Source organism: Myotis myotis, unplaced genomic scaffold, assembly GCF_014108235.1.
Source record: "Myotis myotis isolate mMyoMyo1 unplaced genomic scaffold, mMyoMyo1.p scaffold_m19_p_44, whole genome shotgun sequence".
NCBI lineage: Eukaryota > Metazoa > Chordata > Mammalia > Chiroptera > Vespertilionidae > Myotis > Myotis myotis.
This window is the reverse complement of record NW_023416351.1, coordinates 1,037,826-1,061,997: the sequence shown is the minus strand read 5'-3', so window position 1 is coordinate 1,061,997 and position 24,172 is coordinate 1,037,826. Positions and strand designations below refer to the sequence as shown.

The 24,172-nt window shown below is 71.1% G+C and overlaps 1 protein-coding gene across 4 annotated transcripts; it reads right to left on the bottom strand.

Annotated features, from left to right (window-relative positions):
- Positions 1-1,003: 1,003 nt before the first annotated feature.
- On the bottom strand, positions 1,004-23,015 carry ABCA2 (ATP binding cassette subfamily A member 2). 4 transcript variants are annotated; one of them, XM_036306937.1, is made up of 49 exons: positions 22,829-23,015; positions 19,458-19,551; positions 19,103-19,170; positions 18,363-18,474; positions 17,094-17,257; positions 16,507-16,634; positions 16,220-16,330; positions 15,744-15,962; positions 15,048-15,403; positions 14,616-14,775; positions 13,798-13,926; positions 13,522-13,689; positions 13,353-13,449; positions 12,754-12,927; positions 12,553-12,655; positions 12,339-12,453; positions 12,034-12,224; positions 11,705-11,855; positions 11,420-11,624; positions 11,145-11,309; positions 10,883-11,063; positions 10,576-10,788; positions 10,138-10,334; positions 9,848-10,030; positions 9,487-9,671; positions 9,213-9,333; positions 8,802-9,041; positions 8,501-8,713; positions 7,910-8,012; positions 7,486-7,805; positions 7,204-7,417; positions 7,010-7,115; positions 6,813-6,924; positions 6,677-6,737; positions 6,424-6,598; positions 6,123-6,238; positions 5,875-6,022; positions 4,369-4,492; positions 4,075-4,207; positions 3,858-3,975; positions 3,597-3,775; positions 3,384-3,525; positions 3,148-3,282; positions 2,948-3,051; positions 2,778-2,870; positions 2,526-2,628; positions 2,317-2,454; positions 2,018-2,224; positions 1,004-1,677 (listed from the first exon to the last, which is right to left on the bottom strand). In XM_036306937.1, exons 4-49 carry the CDS (start codon positions 18,425-18,427, stop codon positions 1,642-1,644), a joined length of 7,101 nt encoding a protein of 2,366 aa, XP_036162830.1. In that variant the 5' UTR covers positions 18,428-18,474; positions 19,103-19,170; positions 19,458-19,551; positions 22,829-23,015; the 3' UTR covers positions 1,004-1,641. The 4 variants fall into 4 exon arrangements, with proteins under 4 accessions (XP_036162830.1, XP_036162827.1, XP_036162829.1 ...); XM_036306934.1 differs by having other exon boundaries at positions 19,168-19,170; XM_036306936.1 differs by having other exon boundaries at positions 7,204-7,414; positions 19,168-19,170.
- Between the last annotated feature and the right edge of the window lie 1,157 nt (positions 23,016-24,172).

Sequence of the window (24,172 nt, the reverse complement as noted above, 5' to 3'; positions counted from 1 at the left end):
CGACGGCTCTGCTCTGAAAGGGGCGCAGGCTCGTCCGGGACCGGGGGCGGGGGCACTGGGGTGGCGCCAGGGCCTCAGCAGGTACTTCCTAGCTCCGCCCACTGAGGGGCCCGGCAGCAGGCCCAGAGCCCAGAAGGGGCGCCAAACAAGACCCCCCGAGAGGAGCCAGAACTCCTTGGAGAAGGGGCCCGTCCGGACGCAGGCCTGGGACCAGCCGAAGGGACGAGGGCTCCCGCGGCCGGGCCTGGGGCCTCGAGCATAAAAACGGTGACAGAGCTGTAGCCACACACGGTCCACACGCTCTCTCGAGATTTTGCCACAATGAAGTTTCACAGGGGACAGTAAGGAACGAGAACATGGTTTTCAAAACCCACGAGGCCCTTGGGGGTTAATGGGGCGATGAGGACACATTTGTAATACGTTAACTAATAATAATAATTAAAAAAAAAAACCCATGAGGTCCTAGGGGTGATCTCTGAAAGCGGAGGAGCTGTGTGGAGGCAAGTGCAGCAATGGGTGGGACATGGCCGCTTGGCAGCCCCCCCGCCCCCCTCCCCCCGTGAAAGGGATGAGCTAGCCACGCGACCCCCGCCCTCCTGGGGGGTCCATGGAAGGGCCCTGTGACCCCGCCTCCAGCCTTTGCACGTGCTCCTACCTGGACTTGGGTCTCAGCCTCGAGATCCCCCCCCCGACCCCCGGAGGCCCTCCCAGGCCAGGAGGAGAGGGAGAGAGCCCAGCAGCCCCCCCACAGGCCCCAGGGGCGCAGGGAGCACAGTGGCCCAGCAGGGCCTGCCCCGAGCCTCACGCATGAAAACCCCATCGTCTTGGGTGCTGAGCCCAGGCTGAGGGGCGCCGGGGGAGTGACAGCCCCTGCCTCAGTCTCCCCACCTGCAGTGTCAGGGTGCAGGGGGTGGAAGCCTGCCCGCCCCCCACAGGCCTGATGCTCCAAGACAGGCAGACAAACCTGCCACCAGGGGCGTCACCCCAACACATGACGCTTGTGTGGACTTTCCTGTTTATTTACTTAAAACAAACATCTGTGCGCTATGTACAGGTCCGGCGCCCAGGCGGGCAGGCGGGCAGCTGGGTAGGGAGCAGTGGCAGCTGGGGTCAGGCGGGGTCTGTCCTCTCCTGGCCACTGGGGCCGGCTTCGCCATCCCTGGTACCAGCCCGCTGCCCCGAGGCAGCCTCTGCCCGGCCCATGGGGTGACCTCCCAGCACAAAAGCGGGTCCTGGCGCCCCCTCCTGAAGCACAATGAACAGGTGCCCGGGGCCGGGACCACCACCCCCTCAGCCCCGGCCGCAGCCCCTGCCTTCCAGGGGTTGTAAGAAAAGCAGGTCTGGGGGGCCGGGTGCACCTGGCAGCCCTGTCACCCAGGTGGCCCTGGGGGGGGGGGGGGGTGGCGGGCAGAGCTGGGCAGGGCAGAGCCAGGGCTCTGGCCCCAGGCTTTAAGGCAGAGCAGGGTAAGGGTGTCAGCCCAGGGCCGGGCCAGCCTTTGGCACAATGAGGGGAGGGCAGCCCTGGCCCAGCCCTTGGTCCCGGACCTCCCACGCCAGGGCCTGCTGGGCGGGCACCAGGCCCAGTTCTGTTCCCTCCTGAGTTCTGTCCCCTCCGGCGTGTCCTGAGCCGGCGCCTGGCGGTCAGCAGAGTGTGTCCGTGTTGAAGGAGAGCTGGGCCTGGCAGACGGCAAACGGCAGGTTCGGGGCGGCACCGGCACCCAGCAGTGCGACCCAGGACCCAGGACTGGGTGTGCTCTCCCCTCCCCACGCTCTCCTCCCGCCCTCTCCCAGGGGCTGTGGCCTCTGCTCAGCCTGGTGCCCCCACCCCTGCTCCGCCATCGCTGAGGCCCCTCCAACCTCCCGGTCTCGAGGGTCTGCAGGGGGCCTGTCGGCTCCGCCCGTGCCCACCCTGCCAGGTGCACTCTGTCCTGAGCGCCGGGTCCCTCTGTCCCCGTGGCCACTGGCCCCCGTCCCGCAGCCTCTGCCGCCTGCTGCCCTCTCCCTTCAGGCCGCTCACCCGTTCCTCCTCGAAGCTGATGAGGCCCTCGTCCTCCGTGTCCAGGTCCTCGGGCTCATCAGCCACCAGCGCCCGCAGCTCGGTGGGGGCGGGCCGGCGCCGGAACAGGCTGAGCAGGCGGCCCAGCGGGGACTGCAGGGCCGAGGGCAGCTCTGTCTCCTGCTGCTCCAAGTTGTCGCTCTGCTTCTTGGCAAAGTTCACGAACACCTGGCAGGCAGAGGGGGGCAGGCGGTGGGCGGGGGTGGGGGGTGGGGATGGGAGGGCGGGCTGGTGGCCGGTGCCCAGGCCCGGGCACTCACGTTGTCCAGGGTGGTCTGGCTGACCGAGTAGTCCTCGATGCCCAGCACGCCCACCACCTGCTCCATCTTGCTGAACACCTGGGCCAGCGAGATGTGCTCCGACTTCAGCTGGTACTGCACCTTGGTGTGGTGCCGCTCCTGGGCACGGAGATCGGGAGGTCAGAGGTCGCGCTGGCCGTGCCCCCCTCCCACCCCCGGGGTCCTCCCACCTTGAGCACAGCCTCTGGGAAGTTTCGGTTGAAGAATCGCACCACGTCCTTCACGTTCTGGCTGCTCTTGGTCCTCACGGTGATCATGTAGCCGTCCCCGAACCTGCCGGACGGGCCCATGGCCAGAGCCCCGCTGCCCAGAGAAGCCACCCCCTACCGTGCACCCACAGCCCACCGCCCGCACCCCACGGCCCGCCGCCCGCGCCCCACGGCCCGCCGCCCGCACCCCACGGCCCACCGCTGCTCACTCACCGGTTCTTCAGGTGCTGGATGCTGCCCAGGCAGCGCAGCCGCCCGTTCACCATGATGGCCAGCCGCGTGCACAGCGCCTCACACTCCTCCATGCTGCGGGCGAGGGCACAGGCTGGCACGGGGCAGAGGGCGGGGCGGGCAGAGGGCGGGCAGGAGGGGGAGGGCCGCACCTGTGCGAGGTCAGCACCACGGAGCGCCCCGTCTTGATGAGGTCCAGGATGAGGTTCCAGAGAAAGCGCCGGGCCTTGGGGTCCATGCCTGTGGTGGGCTCGTCCTGGGGGGACGCCAGGCTTAGCGGCTGCACCCCGACCCGCCACCTCCCTCCTGGGCTCCCCCGGAAACAAAGGCGGGGCCCCCGGCCCAGGCTCACCAGGAAGACGAAGGCGGGGAACCCGATGAGGGCGATGGCCGTGGACAGCTTCCGCTTGTTGCCGCCGCTGTAGGTGCCGGCCGGCTTGTCCGCGTACTTGGTCAGCTCCAGCTTGTCCAGGGCCCACTTCACCACCTGGGGCGGGAGGAGCCGTCAGAGCCCCGCCCCCGCCCTGCCGGCCCCGCCCCAGCCCCGCCGGCCCAGCCCCGGCCCCGCCCCAGCCCCGCCGGCCCCACCTGGGCCTCGTCCTTCCAGGGGATGCCGCGCAGCCGCGTGTAGAGCTGCAGGTGCTCCCGGGCCGTGAGCTCGTCAAACAGGGCGTCGAACTGCGGGCAGTACCCCAGGCTCTGCTGCACCTCGAGCAGCTCCTTGAGCACGCTGGGGACGCAGACCGTCAGCACGGGCCGCAGCCGCCGGCTCCCCCCGACGCCCCCCGACGCCCGCAGCACCTGTGCCCGTTGACGAAGGCCTCGCCGCCCGTCGTGCTCTCGTCGCCCGTCAGCATCTTGAAGGTGCTGGTCTTGCCGGCGCCGTTGACGCCCAGGAGGCCGAAGCACTCGCCGGGCCGCACGCCCAGGCACAGCCGGTCCACGGCCAGGATGCTGCCGATCCTCCTGGACTTGTACACCTGGCGGCCGGGCGCCTCTCAGCGGGCGGAGCGGCCGGCCCCCAGCGGCGCCTCCCCCCAACGCCCCTCCCCCGAGGCCCACCTTGGTCAGGTTCTCGATCTTGACCATGTCGTTGTCCGCGTCCCCCCGCAGCACCCGCTGCCGCTCGCTGGCCACGTCCACGTCGTCCTCCACCGGCTTGGTGGACACGGGCATGCGCCTGGGCGGGATGGGCGGTGTGCAGCCCCCGCCCCGCGGTGCCCCCCCCGCCCCCCCCGCCCCGCCCCCCCTGCACCCCCCGCCCCGCCCCCGCACTCACTGCGGCTGCCGCAGGAAGTTGTACTGGCACATGATGGTGAGGAAGAAGCCCACGAAGCCCTCCACCGCCATGGCCACCAGCCCCCGGGTGACGATGTCCCACTCGAACGGGGACCTCATCTTGTCAAACTGGCCTGTGGGGCTGCAGCTCAGGGCCGGGGCCTGGGGCCTCGCCACCCCCCCTGCCCCCCACACCCCACACCCCACGCCCCGACCTCTGGGGCTGAGCACACGTCTCCCCCCATCCCACAGGCCCCGCCCCCCGCCCCCCGCTGGGAGGGAGGCCCGCCCGCACCGATCTTGGCGTAGTACTCGCTGAGGTACTCGTTGTACGCCATCTCCATGAGCCCGTGGCCCAGGTTGTAGTTGGGGAAGACGAGGAAGCAGCTCTTCAGGTAACTGTTGACGACCTTCAGGTCCTGGAGGGTCAGGGGTCACGGGGTCACAGGCAGGGCTGCAGCCCTCAGCCTGCCACACCCTGCACACCCCCGGGCACCTTGTCGCCCCCCACACCCGCCCCCGGGCACCTTGTCGCCCCCCCACCCGCCCCCGGGCACCTTGTCGCCCCACACCCGCCCCCGGGCACCTTGTCGCCCCCCCACACCCGCCCCGGGCACCTTGTCGCCCCCCCCCCCGCCCCCGGGCACCTTGTCGCCCCCCCACCCGCCCCCGGGCACCTTGTCGCCCCCCACACCTGCCCCCGGGCACCTTGTCACCCCCCCCGCCCCCGGGCACCTTGTCGCCCCCCCACCCGCCCCCGGGAACCTTGTCGCCCCCCCACCCGCCCCCGGGCACCTTGTCACCCCCCCACACCCGCCCCCGGCACCTTGTCGCCCCCCCACACCCGCCCCGGGCACCTTGTCGCCCCCCCACCCGCCCCCCCCGGGCACCTTGTCGCCCCCCCCCCGCCCCCGGGCACCTTGTCGCCCCCACACCCGCCCCCGGGCACCTTGTCGCCCCCCCCACCCGCCCCGGGCACCTTGTCGCCCCCCACACCCGCCCCGGGCACCTTGTCGCCCCCACACCCGCCCCGGGCACCTTGTCGCCCCCCCACACCCGCCCCCGGGCACCTTGTCGCCCCCCACACCTGCCCCGGGCACCTTGTCGCCCCCCCACCCGCCCCCGGGCACCTTGTCGCCCCCCCACACCCGCCCCCGGGCACCTTGTCGCCCCCCACCCGCCCCCGGGCACCTTGTCGCCCCCCCACACCCGCCCCCGGGCACCTTGTCGCCCCCCCACACCCGGCCCCGGGCACCTTGTCGCCCCCCACACCCGCCCCCCGGCACCTTGTCGCCCCCCCACCCGCCCCCGGGCACCTTGTCGCCCCCCCCCCCCCCCCCCGGGCACCTTGTCGCCCCCCCCGCCCCCGGGCACCTTGTCGCCCCCACACCCGCCCCCGGGCACCTTGTCGCCCCCCCACCCGCCCCGGGCACCTTGTCGCCCCCCACACCCGCCCCCGGGCACCTTGTCGCCCCCACACCCGCCCCCGGGCACCTTGTCGCCCCCCCACACCCGCCCCCGGGCACCTTGTCGCCCCCCCACACCTGCCCTGGGCACCTTGTCGCCCCCCCACCCGCCCCCGGGCACCTTGTCGCCCCCCCACACCCGCCCCCGGGCACCTTGTCGCCCCCCCACACCCGCCCCCGGGCACCTTGTCGCCCCCCCACACCTGCCCCGGGCACCTTGTCGCCCCCCACACCCGCCCCCGGGCACCTTGTCGCCCCCCCACCCGCCCCGGGCACCTTGTCGCCCCCCCACCCGCCCCCGGGCACCTTGTCGCCCCCCACACCCGCCCCCGGACCTTGTCGTGCTCGAAGAGCTGCAGCAGGAAGGTGGCCACGGTGGCCGTGATGCCGATGAAAAGGTTGATGACGATGAGGAACACGTAGGCCGAGCTGGGGACCTCAAACCAGAAGGAGGCTGGGTACATGATGGGGGTGATGGACCATCTGCAGGCAAGAGGCGGACACGGTCACCCCGCGTCCTGGCCCCCAACTCCCACTCCCTCTTTCCCCTCCGCCTCCCCGGGCTCCCCCCGCTGTCCCTTACCCGTAGAGCAGGAACAGAGAGAGCACAGCAGGGAAGTTGGTGGGCGACGTGTAGGCCGGCAGGTCGAACACAAACAGGATGATGATGCAGCAGGTGGCCGGGACCAGGTAGTTCAGCTACCAGAGCAGGGGGACCGGTGAGGGCAAGGTGAGGGGCCTGGGGACAGGGGTGAGGACCTGGGACAGGGTGAGGGGCCTGGGGACAGGGTGAGGACCAGGACAGGGTGAGGACCTGGGGACAGGGTGAGGGCCTGGCAGCTGACAGTGATGGGAGGGCCAAGGGGACCCCATGAGCAGCGCACCATGTCCCACACGTAGTTGGCCAGCCAGTAGGTGACGGGGCTGCAGCCGCTGACGAACTGCAGGTGCTTGGCCTTGGTGGACTTCTCGGCCACCAGGAAGACCACGAAGCTGGCCGGCACGAAGGACATGGCCACGATGATGAAGATGGCGATGACCACGTCCGTGCCCTGCAGCCTGGGGGGGACGAGGCGGCTCTCAGCCCTGCCCGGCACCCGGTCCCGCCGCCAGGCCCGCCCCGGACCCCACACCTACAGGTAATCCAGGGAGAGGCTGGCACTGGTCTTGTTCATGGGGTGGTTGGTGACGGTGATGCCTGCGCAGGAAGGACGGCCTCAGGGGCTGCTCGGCGCCCGCCCGCCCCGCCCGCCCGCCTGCCGCCCCCGCTCACCATAGGCTGCCGGGTGGCCCTTGCTCTTGGGCAGGTTGGCGCGCAGGATGGCGTTGTTGAGGCTGTTGAGGTAGGTGGGCATGCTGTGGTACCCCTTGTTGTTGTAGAAAACCTGGGGCACAGAGAGACCCTGAGAGCCTGTGGGTCCCGCAGGCCTCAGGTCGGGGCGGGATCCCCGGGGCCGGCCGCGTGCTCACCTGGGCCGCCCGGCGCACTGCGACCTTCCTCACCATGGCCGGGGCCCGGGCGCCGAACGAGGCCGGGATGGACTTCTGGACGTTGCCGAAGGTGATGGCCCCGTACCTGGACGAGGTCGGGAGCATGAGGCCCGGGCCGGGGTGGCGACCCTTTCCCCGCCGCCGCCCGCCCATCCGCCCGCCCGCCGGCTCACCGGTGCAGCCGGAAGCGGTCGGAGGTGAACAGCAGGTACTCCGAGACGTTGTGGCCGGTGATGTCCGTCAGGATGTCGCCCGTGACCACCCGCACCTGGGGCGGGCGCCCGCCCACGCCGCTGGGGCAGGAGAAGCCGGTGCCCTGGGCCGAGCAGGTACAGCGGACGGGCTCCCGCACCAAGTGCGGCAGGGAGGGCGCCGACGTCCAGTCTTCTGCAGGCACAGCGGCGGTCAGCGGGCCGCTCCACCCCTCACCCCCGGGCAGCCGCGAGCACCAGTACCTGGGCCGGACGTGGGCAGCAGCGAGCTGTTCCAGGCCTGCGGCAGGTCCTCGTCCGGGGGCACCGGGGAGTCGGACGGCGCGGGCGAGGGCGGGGGCGGCACGAAGTTGGACAGGGGCAGCCCCTGCGTGAAGGACTCCAGGCACATGCTGTCGAAGAACCGCGCGGCCAGCAGGCGCGACTCGCCGCTGCTTAGGTTCAGCGTGGACCCCAGGGAGCCGTTGGCCGGAGACTTGAGCACGCAGGTGGCGCCCACACCCGACGGCAGCCGGAAGGTGCTCACGAGCTGCTGGGGACTGGCGTCCGGGGACAGCTGGAATCTGAGGGGACCCGCAGCCTGAGTTTGGGCAGGGAGCTGAGTGCCCACCCGTCCTGGCGCTCCATCCGGGCCCCTGCTCACGTGGCCACCTGGCGGGCAGCTCACCGGTACTCCCGGCGCTCCTCGTTGGCGTAGGGGATGAAGTTGCCGCGGGGCTGGGTGTAGTTGTGGTACTGGGAGGGCGACAGGACCAGCGGGGGCAGGTCACCTGGGGGGGTGCAGGGAGCCTGAGCAGGTGCTGGCTGCCCACCTGCCGCCCTGGGCCCAGACCCCCCCTTTTAAAAATATATATATATTTTTATTGATTTCAGAGAGAGAAGAGGGAGGGAGGAATAAAAACATCAACGCGGAGAGAAAATCATTGATCGCTGCCTCCTTCACACCCCACACTAGGGATCGAGCCCACAACCTGGGCCTGGGCCCTGACGGGGAATCAAACTGTGACCTCCTGGTTCATATGTCGGTGCTCAGCCACTGAGGTCCGCAGCCAGGCCAGACCCCTCTTCCCAGAACCCGTCAAGTCCGAGCTGGGCCTGGGCCCAGGGAGGCCGGAATCCCAGGTGTTCCTGCCAGGCTCAGACGTAAGGCCAGGCCCTGACGGAGCGGGCGGGTCCCCCACGTGCTCGGGAGGTGGGCAGGCCACAGTCCCACCGGGTGGGCCACCAGCCGATGCCCTCTGCCTGCTGAGCAGCCTACCGATCTCGGGGACGGAGAGGGCCACGGTCATGGCCACGCAGACGAACAGGGCGGGGAGCAGGATCTGGGAGGAGAGCGCCTTGGAGTTGCGGCGGGCGCAGTGGAACCGCTTCACCAGGAGCCCGTGGAACTGGCGCACCTTCAGCCACCAGCCCTCCAGCTTCCGGCTGCCCTGGCCGGCCCTGGCGAGGGTCTCCGCCTCCGCCTCGGCCTCTGCACATGGGGGAGCGAGGCTGAGCCGGCCGCCCCGCCCCCGGCCCCCTCCGGGAACCCCACCCGCCCCCGCCTGGCTGCCCCCCACCTTGCAAGCTGACGTTATCGGGGTCCTGCAGGTTGTTGAAGAGGGGGTGGTAGTCGCCGTAGACGTCGGCGTAGCCAGCTCCCTCGTCCCCACGGGCAGAGCCCACGGAGGACGCGGACTGCAGCGAGGCCTGGGACCGGGCCAGCTCGGCGCACCTGGCCAGGTTGCTAGCCTGAGCCTCACCCAAGGGGGCCAGGCCGTCCGCCCCGGGCAGCACCTCCTTCCGGGACTCCTTCACATCTGCACAGAAGGTCGGGCTTGGGGGGCCAGCTCCCTAGGACCCTGACCCCAGGCTCACCCCCATCCAGGAGCCCCACCCCAGGCTCACCCCCACTCAGGACCCTTGGCCACCACCAAGGGGAGGGTGAGGAGCCCCAGGCCTGGGGGGCGGGGTGCAGGGGGGGCTCTCACCGGCCTCGCTGTTCTCCAGGGACTGGTCCTCCTCCGACACCTTGAGGAACACCTCCTCCAGCGTCGTGTCCATGAGCCCGAAGCTGCTCAGGTGTAAGGAGTCCAGGCTGCACTCCAGGTGCTGGGAAAAGCGCTGGGTGAGGCCAGAAGGCGGGCCCCCAGTCCCTTCACTACCGCCCCTCCTCCAAGGCTCCGCCCTCCACGGACCCCGCCCCCACCGGCTACTGACCCCGCCCCTCCACGGACCACGCCCCCGACAGCCACGCCCCCACACCTGGAAGAGGCGCTCAAAGGCCCCTTTCCGAGCGGCCTCGCTGGGCAGGATGTAGGAGAGCTCGGTGCTCGTGTCAGAGACCAGCAGGCAGGAGGCCACGTGCTTGCGGATGAACTGGGAGACCTGGGCTTCCGAGCAGGGGCTCAGCTGGGCCCGCCCAGGGGGGCTGGACGTCAGTCCCGGGTCTGGGAGGGGAGGGGAGACGGGGGCTTCACTGGGGGGCTGGGGGGGCCCCTAGGAGGGTCCAGCAGGTAAGATGGGGCCGGGGGAGAGGGCGAGCCAGGCCGGACCGGGCATCCCGGGCCTGCGGGCAAGGTGAGGGTGCACCCCCCCTCGCCTGGGGTGCAGGGCCCGCGCAGACCTGGGGGGCCGCCCGGCTCAGCAGGGCGCTTGACCAGCGTGAGGCGGTAGCCGTCGCCGTAGGCGCCCTTGAGGAAGAGCGGGGAGCCGCAGCACTTGAGCTTCCCGTGCGAGATGATGGCGATGCGGTCCCCCAGCAGGTCGGCCTCGTCCATGTGGTGGGTGGACAGCAGGATGGTGCGGCCTGGGGGCGGGGGCGGGTCAGGGAAGGGCGGGCGGGCCGGGGCGGACAGGGGCACCCTCCCCCTCCCCTCCCCTCCCCTCCCCCGCCCCGCACGGCGCCCCACGCACCCGGCTTGTACTTGAGGATGAGGTCCCAGATGGCGCGGCGAGCGTAGGGGTCCACGCCGGCGGTGGGCTCGTCCAGGATGATGGCGCGGGAGCCGCCCACGAAGGCGATGGCCACCGAGAGCTTGCGCTTCATGCCGCCCGACAGCGTCTGCACCAGCGAGTGCCGCTTGTTGGAGAGCTCCAGGTCCGCGATCATCCTGGGCGGAACCGGTGGGCAGTGGGCGCCTCCGCCTGCCGCGAGCCCCGCCCACACCCCGGATCTGCCCCAAGGAGGCCCCGCCCCTCCCAGGCCCCGCCCACACACTGGGCCTGCCCCACACGGCCCCGCCCTCCAAGACCCCGCCCACCCCAGCAAGCCCCACGCAGGCCACGCCTCCCGATGCACCGCCCACCGCCAGGGCCCCGCCCTCCCTCCCGGCCTCGCCCGGCCCCACCCACTTGTCGGTCTCCTTGCGGATCTCCTCCTGGGCCATGCCCTTCAGCCGCGAGTAGAACCAGAGGTGCTCCTCCACCGTGAGCCGGTCGAAGAGCACGTTGTGCTGCGGGCACATGCCCAGGTTCTTGCGGATCTCGTCCATCTCGGTCCGGATGTCGTGCCCGTAGATGGTGGCGGAGCCCGAGGTGGGCGGGAACAGGCCCGTGAGGATGGACCTGGACGAGGGGCAGGTCACAGCCCGCCTCCTCAGGAGGCCCACCCGCCTCCCACGGGTGGGACCCCAGGGGACCCGCCCCCGCCCCCACTCACATGGTGGTGGTCTTGCCGGCCCCGTTGTGGCCGAGGAAGGACACCACCTGGTTCTCGTAGAGGTTCAGGCTGAGCTTGTTCAAGGCCAGCTTCTTGTCGTTCTTGTAGACCTTGGTGAGCTTGTCCACGCAGACCACCAGCGGCAGGTGTGTGGGCTCCTCCTCCATGCCCCGCGGCTCCTCTGCACCAGGCCCAGGTCAGCGCCAGGCGCCCAGGCCCCCGCACCCAGCCACCACCCCGGCACCCGCGGGCGCCCGCTCACCCAGGCGCCGGCTCTCCATGGCACAGGCCTGGTCCTCCTCCATGACGCTGAGGCGGGGGGCGCCAGCCCAGGGCCAGCTCCACTCCCAGGCCTCCGTCCGCCCGCTGCCCAGCCAGTAGGACTTCTGCAGCGGGAAGTACCAGGGCCGGGGCAGCCCGTACATGCCTGGGGGCGGGAAGAGGAGGGGAGGCTGATGGGCCAGGGGCCAGGGGCCACGCCCCCTCCAGGGAGACGCCGCCCAGCCCCTTCCCAGCCCTCCCCAGGGTCGGCAGTACCTGGGTGCACGGCCTCGATGTACCAGGTGAGCACGCCGTAGACCACGGCGTCCACCACCAGCATGGTGACGGCCAGGAGCAGGTTGAAGTCGTCCCCCTCCACGGGCGACTGGCTGAACGTGTGCCACTGGATGCCCACGCCCGCCACCTCGTACAGGGCGAAGTACTTGGAGCCCAGGCCGAAGGCGGTGGTGGACATGAGGGACTGAGGGGATGGCCGAGTCAGTGCCGGACGGAGGCCAGACCCCCCCCACCCTCGCCCCCTCCCCTGCCCAGGACCCTCACCGCGATGCACTTCTCGAAGGCGGTGATCTTGTCGTGCGCCACCTCCTCTCGGATCGCCACGTACATGTAGGGCACGTAGCTCAGGAAGTAGATGATGCCGCCGCAGGCCGAGGCCAGCTTGGCCTTGGAATACAGCACGGACACCAGGAAGCTGGGCAGGGGAGCCACGGCTGTCAGCCAGACCCGGCCCCGGCACACCCGGCCCTGGCACTGAGCAGGGAGCCCTGGGCTGTCCCTGCCGGGGCCCCGGGGAACTCTGGGCCAGGCTCTTTCTGTGCTCTCTGGGCGGGCACGAGGGCACCCAGCCGCTGCTGGCCTCAGGCTCTCACCAGAACATGATGGTGGCCACGGCGTAGACGGCCAGGAAGAGCCAGATGATGAGCACGTGGCTGTGCATGAGGACCTGGCCATACTTGAGGATGGCGGTGAGCGCCGTCACGGAGATGGACAGCTGCACGAAGCCGGTGATGAACCAGGCCACCCAGTGCACCGCGTTGTCCAGGCCCATCGTCTTCATCACCTGCCGGGAGGGCGGCGCAGGGGGCCTTGGGCGGAGCTGGGGAGGGAGGGGCCCGCAGCTGCCTCCCCCACTCCCGTCTCCCCCCTCCCCCTGCCCTCCCCTGTCCCTGCCCACCTCCTTCAGCCGGTGCTCCTTCTCGGCCACAATGTGCTGGATGGTCATGGCCACCGAGTAGACCCAGGAAATCACCATGCACAGTGGCATCATGTGCTCGATGACAAACAGGAAGCTGGTTCGGTGGGGGCGGAGCGTGAGGGGTGGGCTCGGCCCGCTCCCGCCCCCCGCCCCCCGCCCCCTGCCCTGCCCCAGTCCCGGGCGCCGCACTCACTCGTCCCGCGTGTAGCAGGGGTAGGGGAACATCTGCACGTAGCTGCCCGGCTCGACCACGTCGTGCCCCACGAAGGTGTCGATGATGGCGCGCTCCATCATGTCTGCGAGCGGGCGGGCGGGCTGGCCGTCAGCCGGCGCAGGGGGGCCTCCCCCCCCCACCCCCCCACCCCCCCACCCCCGGGCCCGGGGCGGCCCTCACCCTGGATCCAGACGAAGCCATAGAGGAAGTACAGGCGGCCGCCCGTGTTGGGGCCCGGCCTCCAGTAGGCCCGGCGGATCTCATTGGTTTTCTCGGTGAAGCTGGAGTTCTGGCGGATCTTGTAGTGCACGTGGGGCGGCAGGGAGCCGTCCTTGCGCGTCTGGAAGATCACGCCTGGGGCAGAACCAGGGGCAGGTGAGGGTGGAAGAGGGGCAAGACCTGAGATGGGGTCTGCCCAGGGCAGGAAGGGACAGGAGTGGGTGAGGGGTGTGAAGGGTGGAACTGTGATGGGCGGGGTCTTGGGGGGGTAAAGAGTACGGGGTGGGGCTGGGATGGGGAGAGACTGAAAAAGGAGGGGCTGCAGGTGGGGGAGCAGGTGGGACTGCAGGAGGGGGAGCAGGAGGGGCTGCAGGTGGGACTGCAGGAAGGGGAGCAGGTGGAGCTGCAGGAAAGAGAGCAGGTGGGGGAGCAAGAGGGGCTGCAGGTGGGACTGCAGGAGGGGGAGCAGGTGGGGGAGCAAGAGGGGCTGCAGGTGGGACTGCAGGTGAGGGAGCAGGTGGAGCTGCAGGTGGGTAGGAGCCGGGTCAGGGCTGACTCACTGGCGAACACGGTGACGTTGTCCTGGTAGGCCTGGTTGAGGGTGTAGTTGACAATGCTCTCCTCATCGGGGAACCCCTTGAAGATGTCCACGCTCACCTGGGGGAGGGGCATCGTCAGAACCGGCCCCGGGCACCAGCGGGGTTCAAAGGGGCTGGCCCACCCGCCCACCTTGGACATGAACTGGATCCAGCCACAGGCCGCGTTGTCGATGGTGTCCAGCTGCTGCAGGAGGGCCGAGCCGTTGGGCAGCGAGAAGCCGTCCTGGCGCAGGGCCGGCGGCAGCTCCTCCAGGGACAGGTTCAGCGCCTCGGGGTGCAGCCGCAGCTCCGCCACGTACTGGAGGTCAAGACGGGATCGGGGGGTGGCCCAGGCCCACCACCACCCAGGACAGAGTGGGCGCCTGCCCCCCCCCCTGCCGCCCCCCGTCCACCGCCCAGGCCCCACCTGCTGCAGCCAGTGCAGGTGCTGCTGCAGCCGGCCCTGCGCCAGGACGCTGCGGATCTCCGCCGAGATGTTGAGCCAGACCTGGGCGTAGTGGGTCACGTTGCCTACAAAGGCAAAGGTCTCGTTGGCCTGCAGAGGGGAGGGCACGGGGCATGGGACTCACGCAAGGGCTCCGCCAGCGAGGGTGCTCTGCTCCCCTCCCCCGCAGCGGCACCGGCACTGCCAGTCCCCACCGACAGCGACTCTGACTCCAAGCCTCCCCTCCCTGCCTTTCCGCAGCTCACCCTGCCTCTGGCTCCGCCCGCTGCCCCGCTCCAGGGCAGCCTGGGTCTGTCCCCCTGCCTCCCCTGCCTCCCCAGCTCCGTCCTCAGACCCCTGCCCGTGCAGCCCTCAAGCAGCCCTGACCCTTGGTCCTCATCTCATCCTGGGCCATTTCCAGCCCGGTTCTCCTTGCTCCAGGCGGGGCCTCTCCCCTGGCCTGGCCATGGACCCATGCCCTCAGCCAGCCTCACGCCACCAGCTGCCTGGCCCCCTCTGGCCCACTGGACGCTGCCCTGGAAGGTTGCCGCCTGCGGCCTCTCCTGCATCCACACCAGCGCTGACGGGCCCTGCCCACACCCGCCAGGCCAGGGCCCTGCCCACACCAGCTCTGGGTCCCCCTGCACCTCGGTCTGCCCCCGAGTTCCATCACCCACGGAGCCTGAATGGGCTCACCGCCCTGTGGGATCCCAGCCTGCGACCCCCCCACCCCAGCTCCTCCCGCTCCCGCCCCAGAACGACGCGACTGGGACCCCAGGACGGAGCGGAGCGGGGCGCACCTTGAGGATGACGCGGTCGGCCTCCGAACCCGCGGGCGCGTACAGGATCTTGGGGTTGCTGGTCATGAGGTGCACCAGGAGGCCCAGGTTCCGCTGCTCCTTGCTCGTGAAGCCCAGGGAACTCATGTTGCCGCTGCGCAGCGCCTCCGGCTCAATGGTGCTGGGGACACGCGTGCGGGGGGTGGGGGGGTGGGACACGCGTGAGGGTGGGGGTGGGGGATATGCATGGGTGGGGGACACGTGTGAGGGGGGACACGCGTGAGAGTGGGGGTGGGGGACATGCATGGGTGGGGGACATGTGTGAGGGTGGGGGTGGGGCATGAGACAGGGTCTCAGTGAGGTGCCCAGTGAGGCCTGGAGGGGGGTGGGGCACCCAGGCAGGGCAGTGGAGGGCCTTGGCCACCCGTCTCCCCTCCCCTGCCCCCCACCTACCGGTTGTTGCCGCACAGGATGGGCTGCAGGGCGGCCCAGAGCTGCACGAAGGCCGAGCACTGGCCCTGCAGGGCCTCTGAGGGGGAGGCAGCCGGAGCCGCAGCGGACGGGGCGCCGTCCTCCGCCGTGGCATTGGAGCCCGAGCCGGTGCCGTTGGCTGTCCCGCCAGGACCGCCTGGGGGGCCGGGAGCCCGGTGGGCGCAGGCGCCCTGGGGCAGCAGCAGCGCCAGGGCCGACAGCACGTCCACGTCCTGCAGCACCTTCTGGGCGTCCAGCAGATCTTCCAGCAGCGCCTGCAGCTGCCGTGGGGGTGGCGGCTGCTGGGGGGCTGAGCCGTTGGGGGTGTCCAGGCCCAGCTGGGGAGACAGGGGTGTGTGGGCACAGGCAGGGACCAGGGGCGGGGGCTGATGGACACTTGGGGACAGAGTGGAACAGGGGGTCACCCACACGGGGGTGGGCGGGAAGAGGGGCTGAGGGAGCCTGCAGCCTGCAGGTGAGGGAGCCGGGCCGGGGGTGGGAGAGACGGAGGGTGCGCACACGGGGCGGGAGGGGGTGAGGCCTGGCATCACCCAGGTGCAGGACGCCCGGGCACAGGCACGCCCCACACCCCGCGCAGCCAGGACCCTGCAGGAGCCCTAGCGCCTCCTCTGGCCCCGCACCTGCCCGCGGGCCAGCTGGCAGGCAGGGCCTCCTCACCTGCTGGGCGATCTTGGCCACGTCCAGCTGGCTCCGGAGCTCGGCGGCCAGCCCAGAGAAGCGCCGGGCACGGGCTGCGGCCTGCCCACTGCAGACCGCGTCCCGATAGCCCTGCAGTGCCGCCTGCTGACCCCGGGGCACTGTGAGGATCCGGCCCAGCTCCCCGGAGCCGGGGGCGCAGGTGAGCCGCTCCAGGAGGGCGGGGGCCGCCAGCAGCTCCTGGGGGTGCGGGAGAGCGGCTGGGAGGAGCCCCACCAAGAGGAACCAAGGCCTGGCCCAAGCCGGCCTCAGGCCTTGCTGCCCACCCCGTGCCAGGGCTGAGCTCACAGGTTCTCCAGTGGCAGGGCAGATACACGTCACCATCTTGCCTCCCCCCTCCCATGCCAGCCACAACCCCAGGCCCCTCCTGCACCCACCGGGCAGAAACACCCACCCAGCGCAGGCAGCAGCCCCTCCTCCCACCGACAGCCCCTCACCTGCAACCGGGACAGGGAGCTGGTCTGCAGGCGGCCCCACGGCTCCGGACCCCGGGGGAGGACTGACTCCACATCCAGGGCGGGCGAAGGGACAAAGAGCAGGCGGTAGACCTGGGGGTGTGGGCACGGCTCAGGGTGGGGTCTCTAGCCAGGCCCAGGGCCACCTCTGAGCCCAGCACGTCCCCTACCCCAGCCCTGGTGCCGCCAGGAGAGGGCAGAGCAGAGCACCCGGCCAGGAGCTGCCCCCACGAGCTGACACAGGCTCGCTGCCAGGCTCCCCGCCTCACCTCGGGCACGTCCACCTGGGCGGCCAGCAGGGCGTGGGCTGTGCTGTTGGGCAGGGACAGGTTCTGCGTCAGGAAACGCCAGAGCTCCTGTGGGTCCCGGGCCACCGAGTCCAGAGAGAAGGAGGACACTGGACAGGCAGAAGGACGGGGCTGAGGGCCAGGTGGACCGGCTCCGGGCCAAGCGCCCGGCCCCACGGCTCAGCCACGCGGCGGGGCCCCTGGGAGCTCAGAACAGTTCCGATCAGCAGTTTTCAACCCGTTCGCTGCGTGGCCTGAAGCAGTGGCTGAAACCCTGCGGCACCAAACATGTGCTTTTTGCTGATCTGACCCAAAAAATAGGTATAATCCTGACTCATTCGCACTGGGCGGCTCCTGCTGTGTCGGCCGCTGCCACTTTTTCACGTGACCGTCTACGGGAAGAGGTCAGCGCCCGACCACAGCGCCAGGGGCCGCGTGTGGTAAACATCCTTGCGACACCCCAGTGTAGACGGAACGGAGGGCCCGTCCCGGCCGAGGCAGGAAGCCACCCGCTGACCCCAGAGCTGGGCGCGGGCCCCACTCCACACGCAGGGGACGGCCCAGCGCACCTGCAGGCCTGTCCAGGCGGCTCCTCCAGGTGCCGGGCCCGGAGCTGAGGGCCTCCAGGTGCTGGCGCAGGGCCTCGAGCTCCGAGCCCAGGTTGGGCCGCTTGGGGTCGAACAGGTTGCCGTCCTCCACCACGCGGTTGAGGCGCTCGAGCAGCTGAGTGACCCTGCAGCAGGGGCGGGGTCAGCCACCGGCCGGCGGGGTGGGGCTGGAGGTGGGGCTGGAGGTGGGGCCGGAGGTGGGGTGGGGCTGGAGGTGGGGCTGGAGGTGGGGTGGGGCTGGAGGTGGGGTGGGGCTGGAGGTGGGGTGGGGCTGGAGGTGGGGCTGGAGGTGGGGCTGGAGGTGGAGGTGGGGCTGGAGGTGGAGGTGGAGGTGGAGGTGGGGCTGGAGGTGGGGCTGGAGGTGGGGTGGGGCTGGAGGTGGGGCTGGAGGTGGGGCTGGAGGTGGAGGTGGGGCTGGAGGTGGGGCTGGAGGTGGAGGTGGGGCTGGAGGTGGGGCTGGAGGTGGAGGTGGGGCTGGAGGTGGGGCTGAGTGGAGGTGGGCTGGAGGAGGGTGGGGCTGGAGGTGGGGCTGGAGGTGGGGCTGGAGGTGGAGGTGGGGCTGGAGGTGGAGGTGGGGCTGGAGGTGGAGGTGGGGCTGGAGGTGGGGGTGGAGGTGGAGGTGGGGGTGGAGGTGGGGGTGGAGGTGGGGGTGGAGGTGGAGGTGGGGCTGGAGGTGGGGTGGGGCTGGAGGTGGGGCTGGAGGTGGGGCTGGAGGTGGGGCTGGAGGTGGGGTGGGGCTGGAGGTGGGGCTGGAGGTGGGGCTGGAGGTGGGGCTGGAGGTGGAGGTGGGGCTGGAGGTGGGGGCTGGAGGTGGGGCTGGAGGTGGAGGTGGGGCTGGAGGTGGGGCTGGAGGTGGGGCTGGAGGTGGAGGTGGGGCTGGAGGTGGGGTGGGGCTGGAGGTGGGGTGGGGCTGGAGGTGGGGCTGGAGGTGGTGCTGGAGGTGGGGGTGGAGGTGGGGTGGGGCTGGAGGTGGGGCTGGAGGTGGGGCTGGAGGTGGAGGTGGGGCTGGAGGTGGGGCTGGAGGTGGAGGTGGGGCTGGAGGTGGGGTGGGGCTGGAGGTGGGGCTGGAGGTGGGCTGGAGGTGGAGGTGGGGCTGGAGGTGGGGCTGGAGGTGGAGGTGGGGCTGGAGGTGGGGCTGGAGGTGGAGGTGGGGCTGGAGGTGGGGCTGGAGGTGGGGTGGGGCTGGAGGCGGGGCTCCAGGTCGGGGGAGGTGGGGGCCTGGGGGCTCACGTGGAGTTGGAGTACTGCAGGAAGCCGAACTCGTCCCGCTGGCCGTCTGGGCACAGCGACTGCATGACGGGCAGGATGCCGGCGGAGGTGAGGGGGGCTGCCGTGTAGAAGGCTGGCGGGGACGGGGCAGGTGAGAAGGCCAAGGGGGGAGGGGACAGGAGGGCAGCGGGGGAGACAGAGGCCGAGGAGAGAAACGTATAGAAAGTCAGGAAGGAGGAGCGGCTTCAGGCGGCAGACGGGCAACAGAGGGCCGAGAGTTCAGGTGCAAATGACCCAGCAGGTCAGAGGTCGAAGGGCACCTGACCACCCCTTCCCCACAACTCCCAGAGCATCCTTCTTCCCTCGGCCAGCCAAGGCCCAAACGCCCTGACCCCCGCCCCCCAGAACACAGGCGTGGCTGGCCCACAAAGCCCAGGGGAGCATGTGAGCCCCCTGCTGGGCAGCGACCTCTGACCTCTGTGGCCAGCCGGTTAGCAGAGGGAATGCAGGAGCCCACACGGGACTGGGGGAGAATGTCTGGTGCCCCAGCCCCAGCACCCCAGCCCTGCAAGACAGCACCAGGCACCCCCAGAGAGAGAGCAACCCCGGGAGCTTGGCCCCGAGGCCCAGCCCTGTGCACCCGGCACCCCTCCCCCTCCCCCTGGCCAGCGGTCCCTGCCAGTGGGCCGGGGGCCCACAGGACCCAGCAGGTCTGGGAAAGGCTGTTAATGCAAGCGGGGGTGGGGGTGCTCAAGCCGCACCAGGAGGCCCCCCAAAACCATCCTGCGGCTGCGCCTGGGCCAGGGAGGAGGCGGCGCTCACTTACTGACTGCATGCGGGCGCGGAGGAGGGCAGAGACCATGCGGGGGAGGGGCGAAACAGAACAGAGGAGAACAGTGAGGACACCTCGTGGCGCCGTGGCCGGCCACATCCCCTGGGAGCCCAGCCAGGAGGGCGGCCGGGGCCGCTCAGGGGTGAGGCTCACAGATCGGGGAGGGGGGCTGTGGGATCCGGGACACACACATGTGGTCACGTGCACACAGGACATGCGTGTGTGGTGCGGGGAGGGCTGCCTGCCCACCCACCAGCTGTGCCGGGCCCAGCCCGCGACCTCACCTTCTTTCACAGAGATGGTCGGCTTCTTCTGCCGCAGCCCCAGCAGGATGAAGAAGAGGACCAGGGGGATGAAGAGCTCGAAGGCCAGGACCCACTGCGAGGGGCAGGGCGTGAGGCCACGGCCGGGGGGACGGGACCTGCCCGCCAGGCGGACGCCCTCCCCGCAGGGCCAGCGCCTCCAGCCTCCACGGCTCCCCCGGGCCACCGTCCGCCCTTCCTCATAGGCCTTTCCTTCTTTCTCTTTTAAACACATTTTCATTGACTTCAGAGGAGAGAGAGGATCACTGGCCACCTCCTGCCCACCCCACGCTGGGGACCATGGAGCCCACAACCCGGGCCTGTGCCCGACCGGGAATGGAACCCAGACCTCCTGGGTCATAGGTCGATGCTCAGCCCCTGAGCCCGGCCGCCGGGCCCTTAGAGGCCTTTTCGAAGGGCAAGAGAGTGAGTACTGTCTGGCCCAAGTGAGAGACGGTCTCCCACCCCAGACACACTGAGGGCCAGCAGGGGCCAGTCAGCCAGCTTGTGGTCCACTCTGACCCACGCATGCGCCCAGCTCTTCTTCCCCACCTGCAGGGCCTAGAGAGGTGAGGCCAGGCTTGAGGGGGGCTTGAGCCTCTTTCAGCCCCCAGTCCCCAGCCCCCCTCACCCCTGGCGGCTCAGGTGGGAGCAACAGCCCTGCCCACCCTGGGCCTCTGCCCAGGTTCCTAGGACGGCACCTGCCACCCAAGGCTGGGCAGCAGGCTGAGCCCGCCAGGACCCACTCAGCGTGGGAACTGCCAGGGACCCCGGCTCCATGTCACCTGGTCAGTGGAAGGGGTCAGTGTCTCACCCCCACCCCACAGGCTCTCAGAGGGGGAGGCGAGGAGGAGGGTCTCAGGCCAGCTGTGCTTGGGGGAACCCCCTGCCCAGCCCCAGGGCACGCCCTGGCCCCACCCCCACCCAGCTCTTCTCAGAAGCACCAGGTTTCCTTCATCCTCACCCCCCAACCAAACACAGGCTTCCGAGCCCCCTCCCCGGGCGCTCCGTCTGGCCCAGGGTGCGAGCCACCTCCCCGGGCGCTCCTTCCGGCCCAGGGTGCGAGCCCACCCCGGGCGGGCGGCTGCTGCTGTGTTTACTGTCCTTTGACAATAGAGCTCTGTGGCCTGGAACACCCACCCCAGCCGTGCCAGTCTCCACCCCCTCCCCGAGCCAGGATCCAGCCCAGGGCTGGCCAGGGCGACATCGTGGGCACCCACGGGGCTAGGGACAGGCGCCTGCGGCACACCTGCAGGCGCACAGAGCGAGGGTGGCTGTGTGCAAGCGGCCACTCCGGAGGCCGGGGTCATCGCCCGCCAGCCCCACCCACACCCGCCCTGCCAGGGGCACCTCCCGAGGGGAACTGCAGCAACAGGCCTCGCTGCCTCCTCATCGCTATAGCAACGCTGCACACAGGCTGCTGGGAGGAGGAGGAGAGGCCTGCCTGAGGGCGGTGGCTAGAGGGGCATCTGGTTACAGGCAGGCAGCACCGGCCCAGCCCCACCTGGGCATCCCACCCGGGGGCTTGCAAGGTGGTCGAACTCCTCTTCCTGAGACCATGCCAGTGCCCCCATGTTGTCCCTGGAGCCTGGGTGCCCACCCCAGGCCTGAGCCCCTCCTGCTGGGTCCAGGGCAGAACAGGTGAGACCTGAGGATGGAGGTGCTGCCAGTCCTTCCACCAGAGCATCCTGCGGCCCCCGGGGAGACCCCGTACCGCTAAGAGGGGAGAGGCCACACCCCCGGGCCAGGCACACAGCACGAGGGGCTAACTCTGCTGGCCAAGCCCAGGGTCCACTCTGAAGGGCGAGACGCTGAAGGGAAGTGGGGGACCAGTGGGATCGTGCCCCGCATCCAGCCAGCCCCAACCCCACGGAGCCAGCCAGGGAGGCCTCTCACCTGTGCCAGCGACCGCAGGCCAAGGACCCCACCTGGTCTGCCCAGCCCCTGGGCTGCATGGGGCAGGGGCGCAGGAGGGTTCTGGGGGAGGCCCGCCTAGCAGGTGGGGCCACTCCTGCCTACAGGACAGTGGGCACCTCCCACCTGCTGGCCAGGTGCCCAGCAAGCCACTGCTCCCTTCCTGGAGCCTTGGGGTCCCCCGTGGATGCAGGGGCCATCATTCCAGCCCCTGTTCCCAGCAGCCCCTGGGGGGGTGGCCTTCCTGCCAAGTCTGGGGGGGACTGATACTAATGCATCCCAGGACCCCGTCTCCTCCTGAGCCCGCGCCCCTGCTGTCCGCAGTGACCCAGAACCTGAGTCAGGGCAGCTGCCCGAGGCTACCTGGGCTGCAGGCCTGGCCCAGCGGCAGCCAGCCCCAGGCGGCCTGGCAGGGACTGTACCCAGCCCTGGCTCTCGGCCAGGGCCAGGTGCCCAGGGGACTCCTGCCAGCCCCAGGCCGTGGTGATGACGGCCGCGCTGCCCGTCCGCAGCCCGGTTCCCATGGTGCAGGAGCTGTCAGCCCAGGGCCCAGGGCCAGGCGAGACAGGAGCCTCCTGGGCCCCGGTGGCAGGAGGGCACCTCCTCCTCAGGCCCCTCTCGAGACCCTGGCCTGCTCCGGGCTCGGCCTGGAGAGTTCCCAGGGCCCATTCGGAAACCCAAGCTGCCTGCCGGGCCTCCCTGGTGCGCGGTCGGTCGGGGAGGGCCAGCATGACGCCATTCACACCACCGGCCGTTCACCCAGGCTCAGTCCTGACAGCTGCCGGCCCTGAGCCCTCACAGTCACAACTCCAAACAGCACCCCGGCCCGAGGAGGCTGGGTCGGGGGGTAAGAGAGTGGATCCGCCTCGGGGGGGCTCCCCAAAGGACAAAAGGGTGCAGGGACACAGGGACACTCCCGGGGGGAGGAAGCACTGGGGCCAGGGGGGTGGACACGGGCGGGGAGGCGGCCCAAGGGCAGAGGACGGTGCAGGGAGGGAAGCGCAGGTCCCTGCAGGGGCTTCGGGGGCCGGGCCCAGAGACCACGGAGCCTCGGAGCTGAATCGAGGCCCAGCCCAGCCCTCCGTCCTGGGCACCAGGGCCTTCTGCGACCCCAGGTCGCGGGGCCGCCTGTCCCCCGCCTCTGGACTGGCCCCGGAGAGCGAGCGCTGCGGAGGGCGCCGGTGACTCAGCCGAGCGCGGCCAATGTCAGCGGGCGCGGGCGGCGGGCTGGGCACGGCGGGGTCCCCCTACCCCCAGGCCGGAGCCGGGGCGCGCGGGGCCCGCCTGGGAGGGGGCTGCGGCCCGTCGCCCCATCGCGCCACCCCCCGCGCCCGCCTGGGGTCCGCGCGCGCCCGGTCCGCTCCCGTGCGCGCGGGGAGGGAGCGCGCCCCCCGCCCGGTGCGCGGGGAGGAGGCCCGCCGGCCGCGGCGGGCGCTCACCGGGCTCCGGCGCTTCAGCGTCACGTTCTTCCAGAGCAGCAGCTGCAGCTGGTGCAGGAAGCCCATGGCGACGGCGGGGCCGCGCTCCGGCCTCCGCGCCCGGCCGGCTCCTCCGTGCGCCCCGCGGGCCCTTCCGTGCGCCGCGCCGCTCGGCATCCCCCGCGCGGGGGCGGGGTCTCGCGTCCGGACCGGCTCCGCGCTGGCTCCGCCCCGCGGAACAGCGACAGCCACTCGCGCCCGCCGGGTCCGCGCCGCCCCGGCTTAAAGGCGCCGCGGCGCCCGCCGTCCGCCCGCCTCGCCAGGCGTGATGTGAACGCCCACGTCCAAACGCAGATCCCGGGACGCACCTCTGCGCCCGGGTCGCCAGGCGCGCGCGCAACCTCCGTCCCCTCCGGTGGAGGCGCCCCAGGAGGTGACTGGCCCGGAGGGCGCCCTGGGGGCCGCTGCGGGAGGCTCAGCCCCACCGGGTCACGGCCTCCGCCCGCCTCCCTCGCAGCCCCAGGGGCAGGGAAGTCAGCGCCCGGCCCCTGCGGCTGGAGTCGGGCCGGTGCCTCGCTGGGGAGGGGCGATGGCGCCCTGGATGGAGATCCCGCCCGTGCAAGTCGCCTCCGCCCGGAGGCTTCAGGAATCCACATTCCACCCCACCCCCGCGCCCCTTAACGGGTGCGGCCGGCCCACCCCTGCGAGCTTGCCCAGCGGTTCCTGGAGAGCGAGCTGCTGGGCGACTAAGTGGCAGGACGGGCCTGGCTGGGCGCTGCCCGGACTGCTGCTCCCCGGTCACGGGAAGAAGGGGAGGGCCGGCGCTGCCCTGGCAGCAGGTGCCGGGGGAAACGGAGGCTGCCCCTCTGCGTGGCTCGTTTTTCTCGCCACATCCGAGGGCAGCCGGCCCAGCACAGGGCGTCTGGGACTCAGGAGTCAGTCCGCAGGGGTGGTCTGGCGCCTGTTGGTCGGGGGGTGCAGCCTAGGCCGGCTGGGGAGGGTGCAGGGGCAATTCCCCAGGTGGCCAACAGGGGGCAGAAGAGGGCAGGCCAGCCCCTGCACCCTGGGAGCCAGTAGTGGCTCTGATGCCCCTCCCCGCCTCCGTTTCCCCACTTGTGCACGGGAAGGGTGGGTCATGCCATGGCCAGCACCTGGGGTGCACATAGAGGTCACACGTGCACTGAAGGGCAGTCCTGGGGGTGGGGAGCTGCAGCGCCCAGCCCCTCCCAGCTCCTTCTATGAAGTGGGAGTTGGGGCAGCTGGGGCAGGTGGCGGGCACAATCCCTCACCCCCCCCCCACCCTCTGGCCTGAGGACACTTCCTTCTCCCCGGTCAGCACATGGGGTGCGTTAGGTCAGGGCCGGA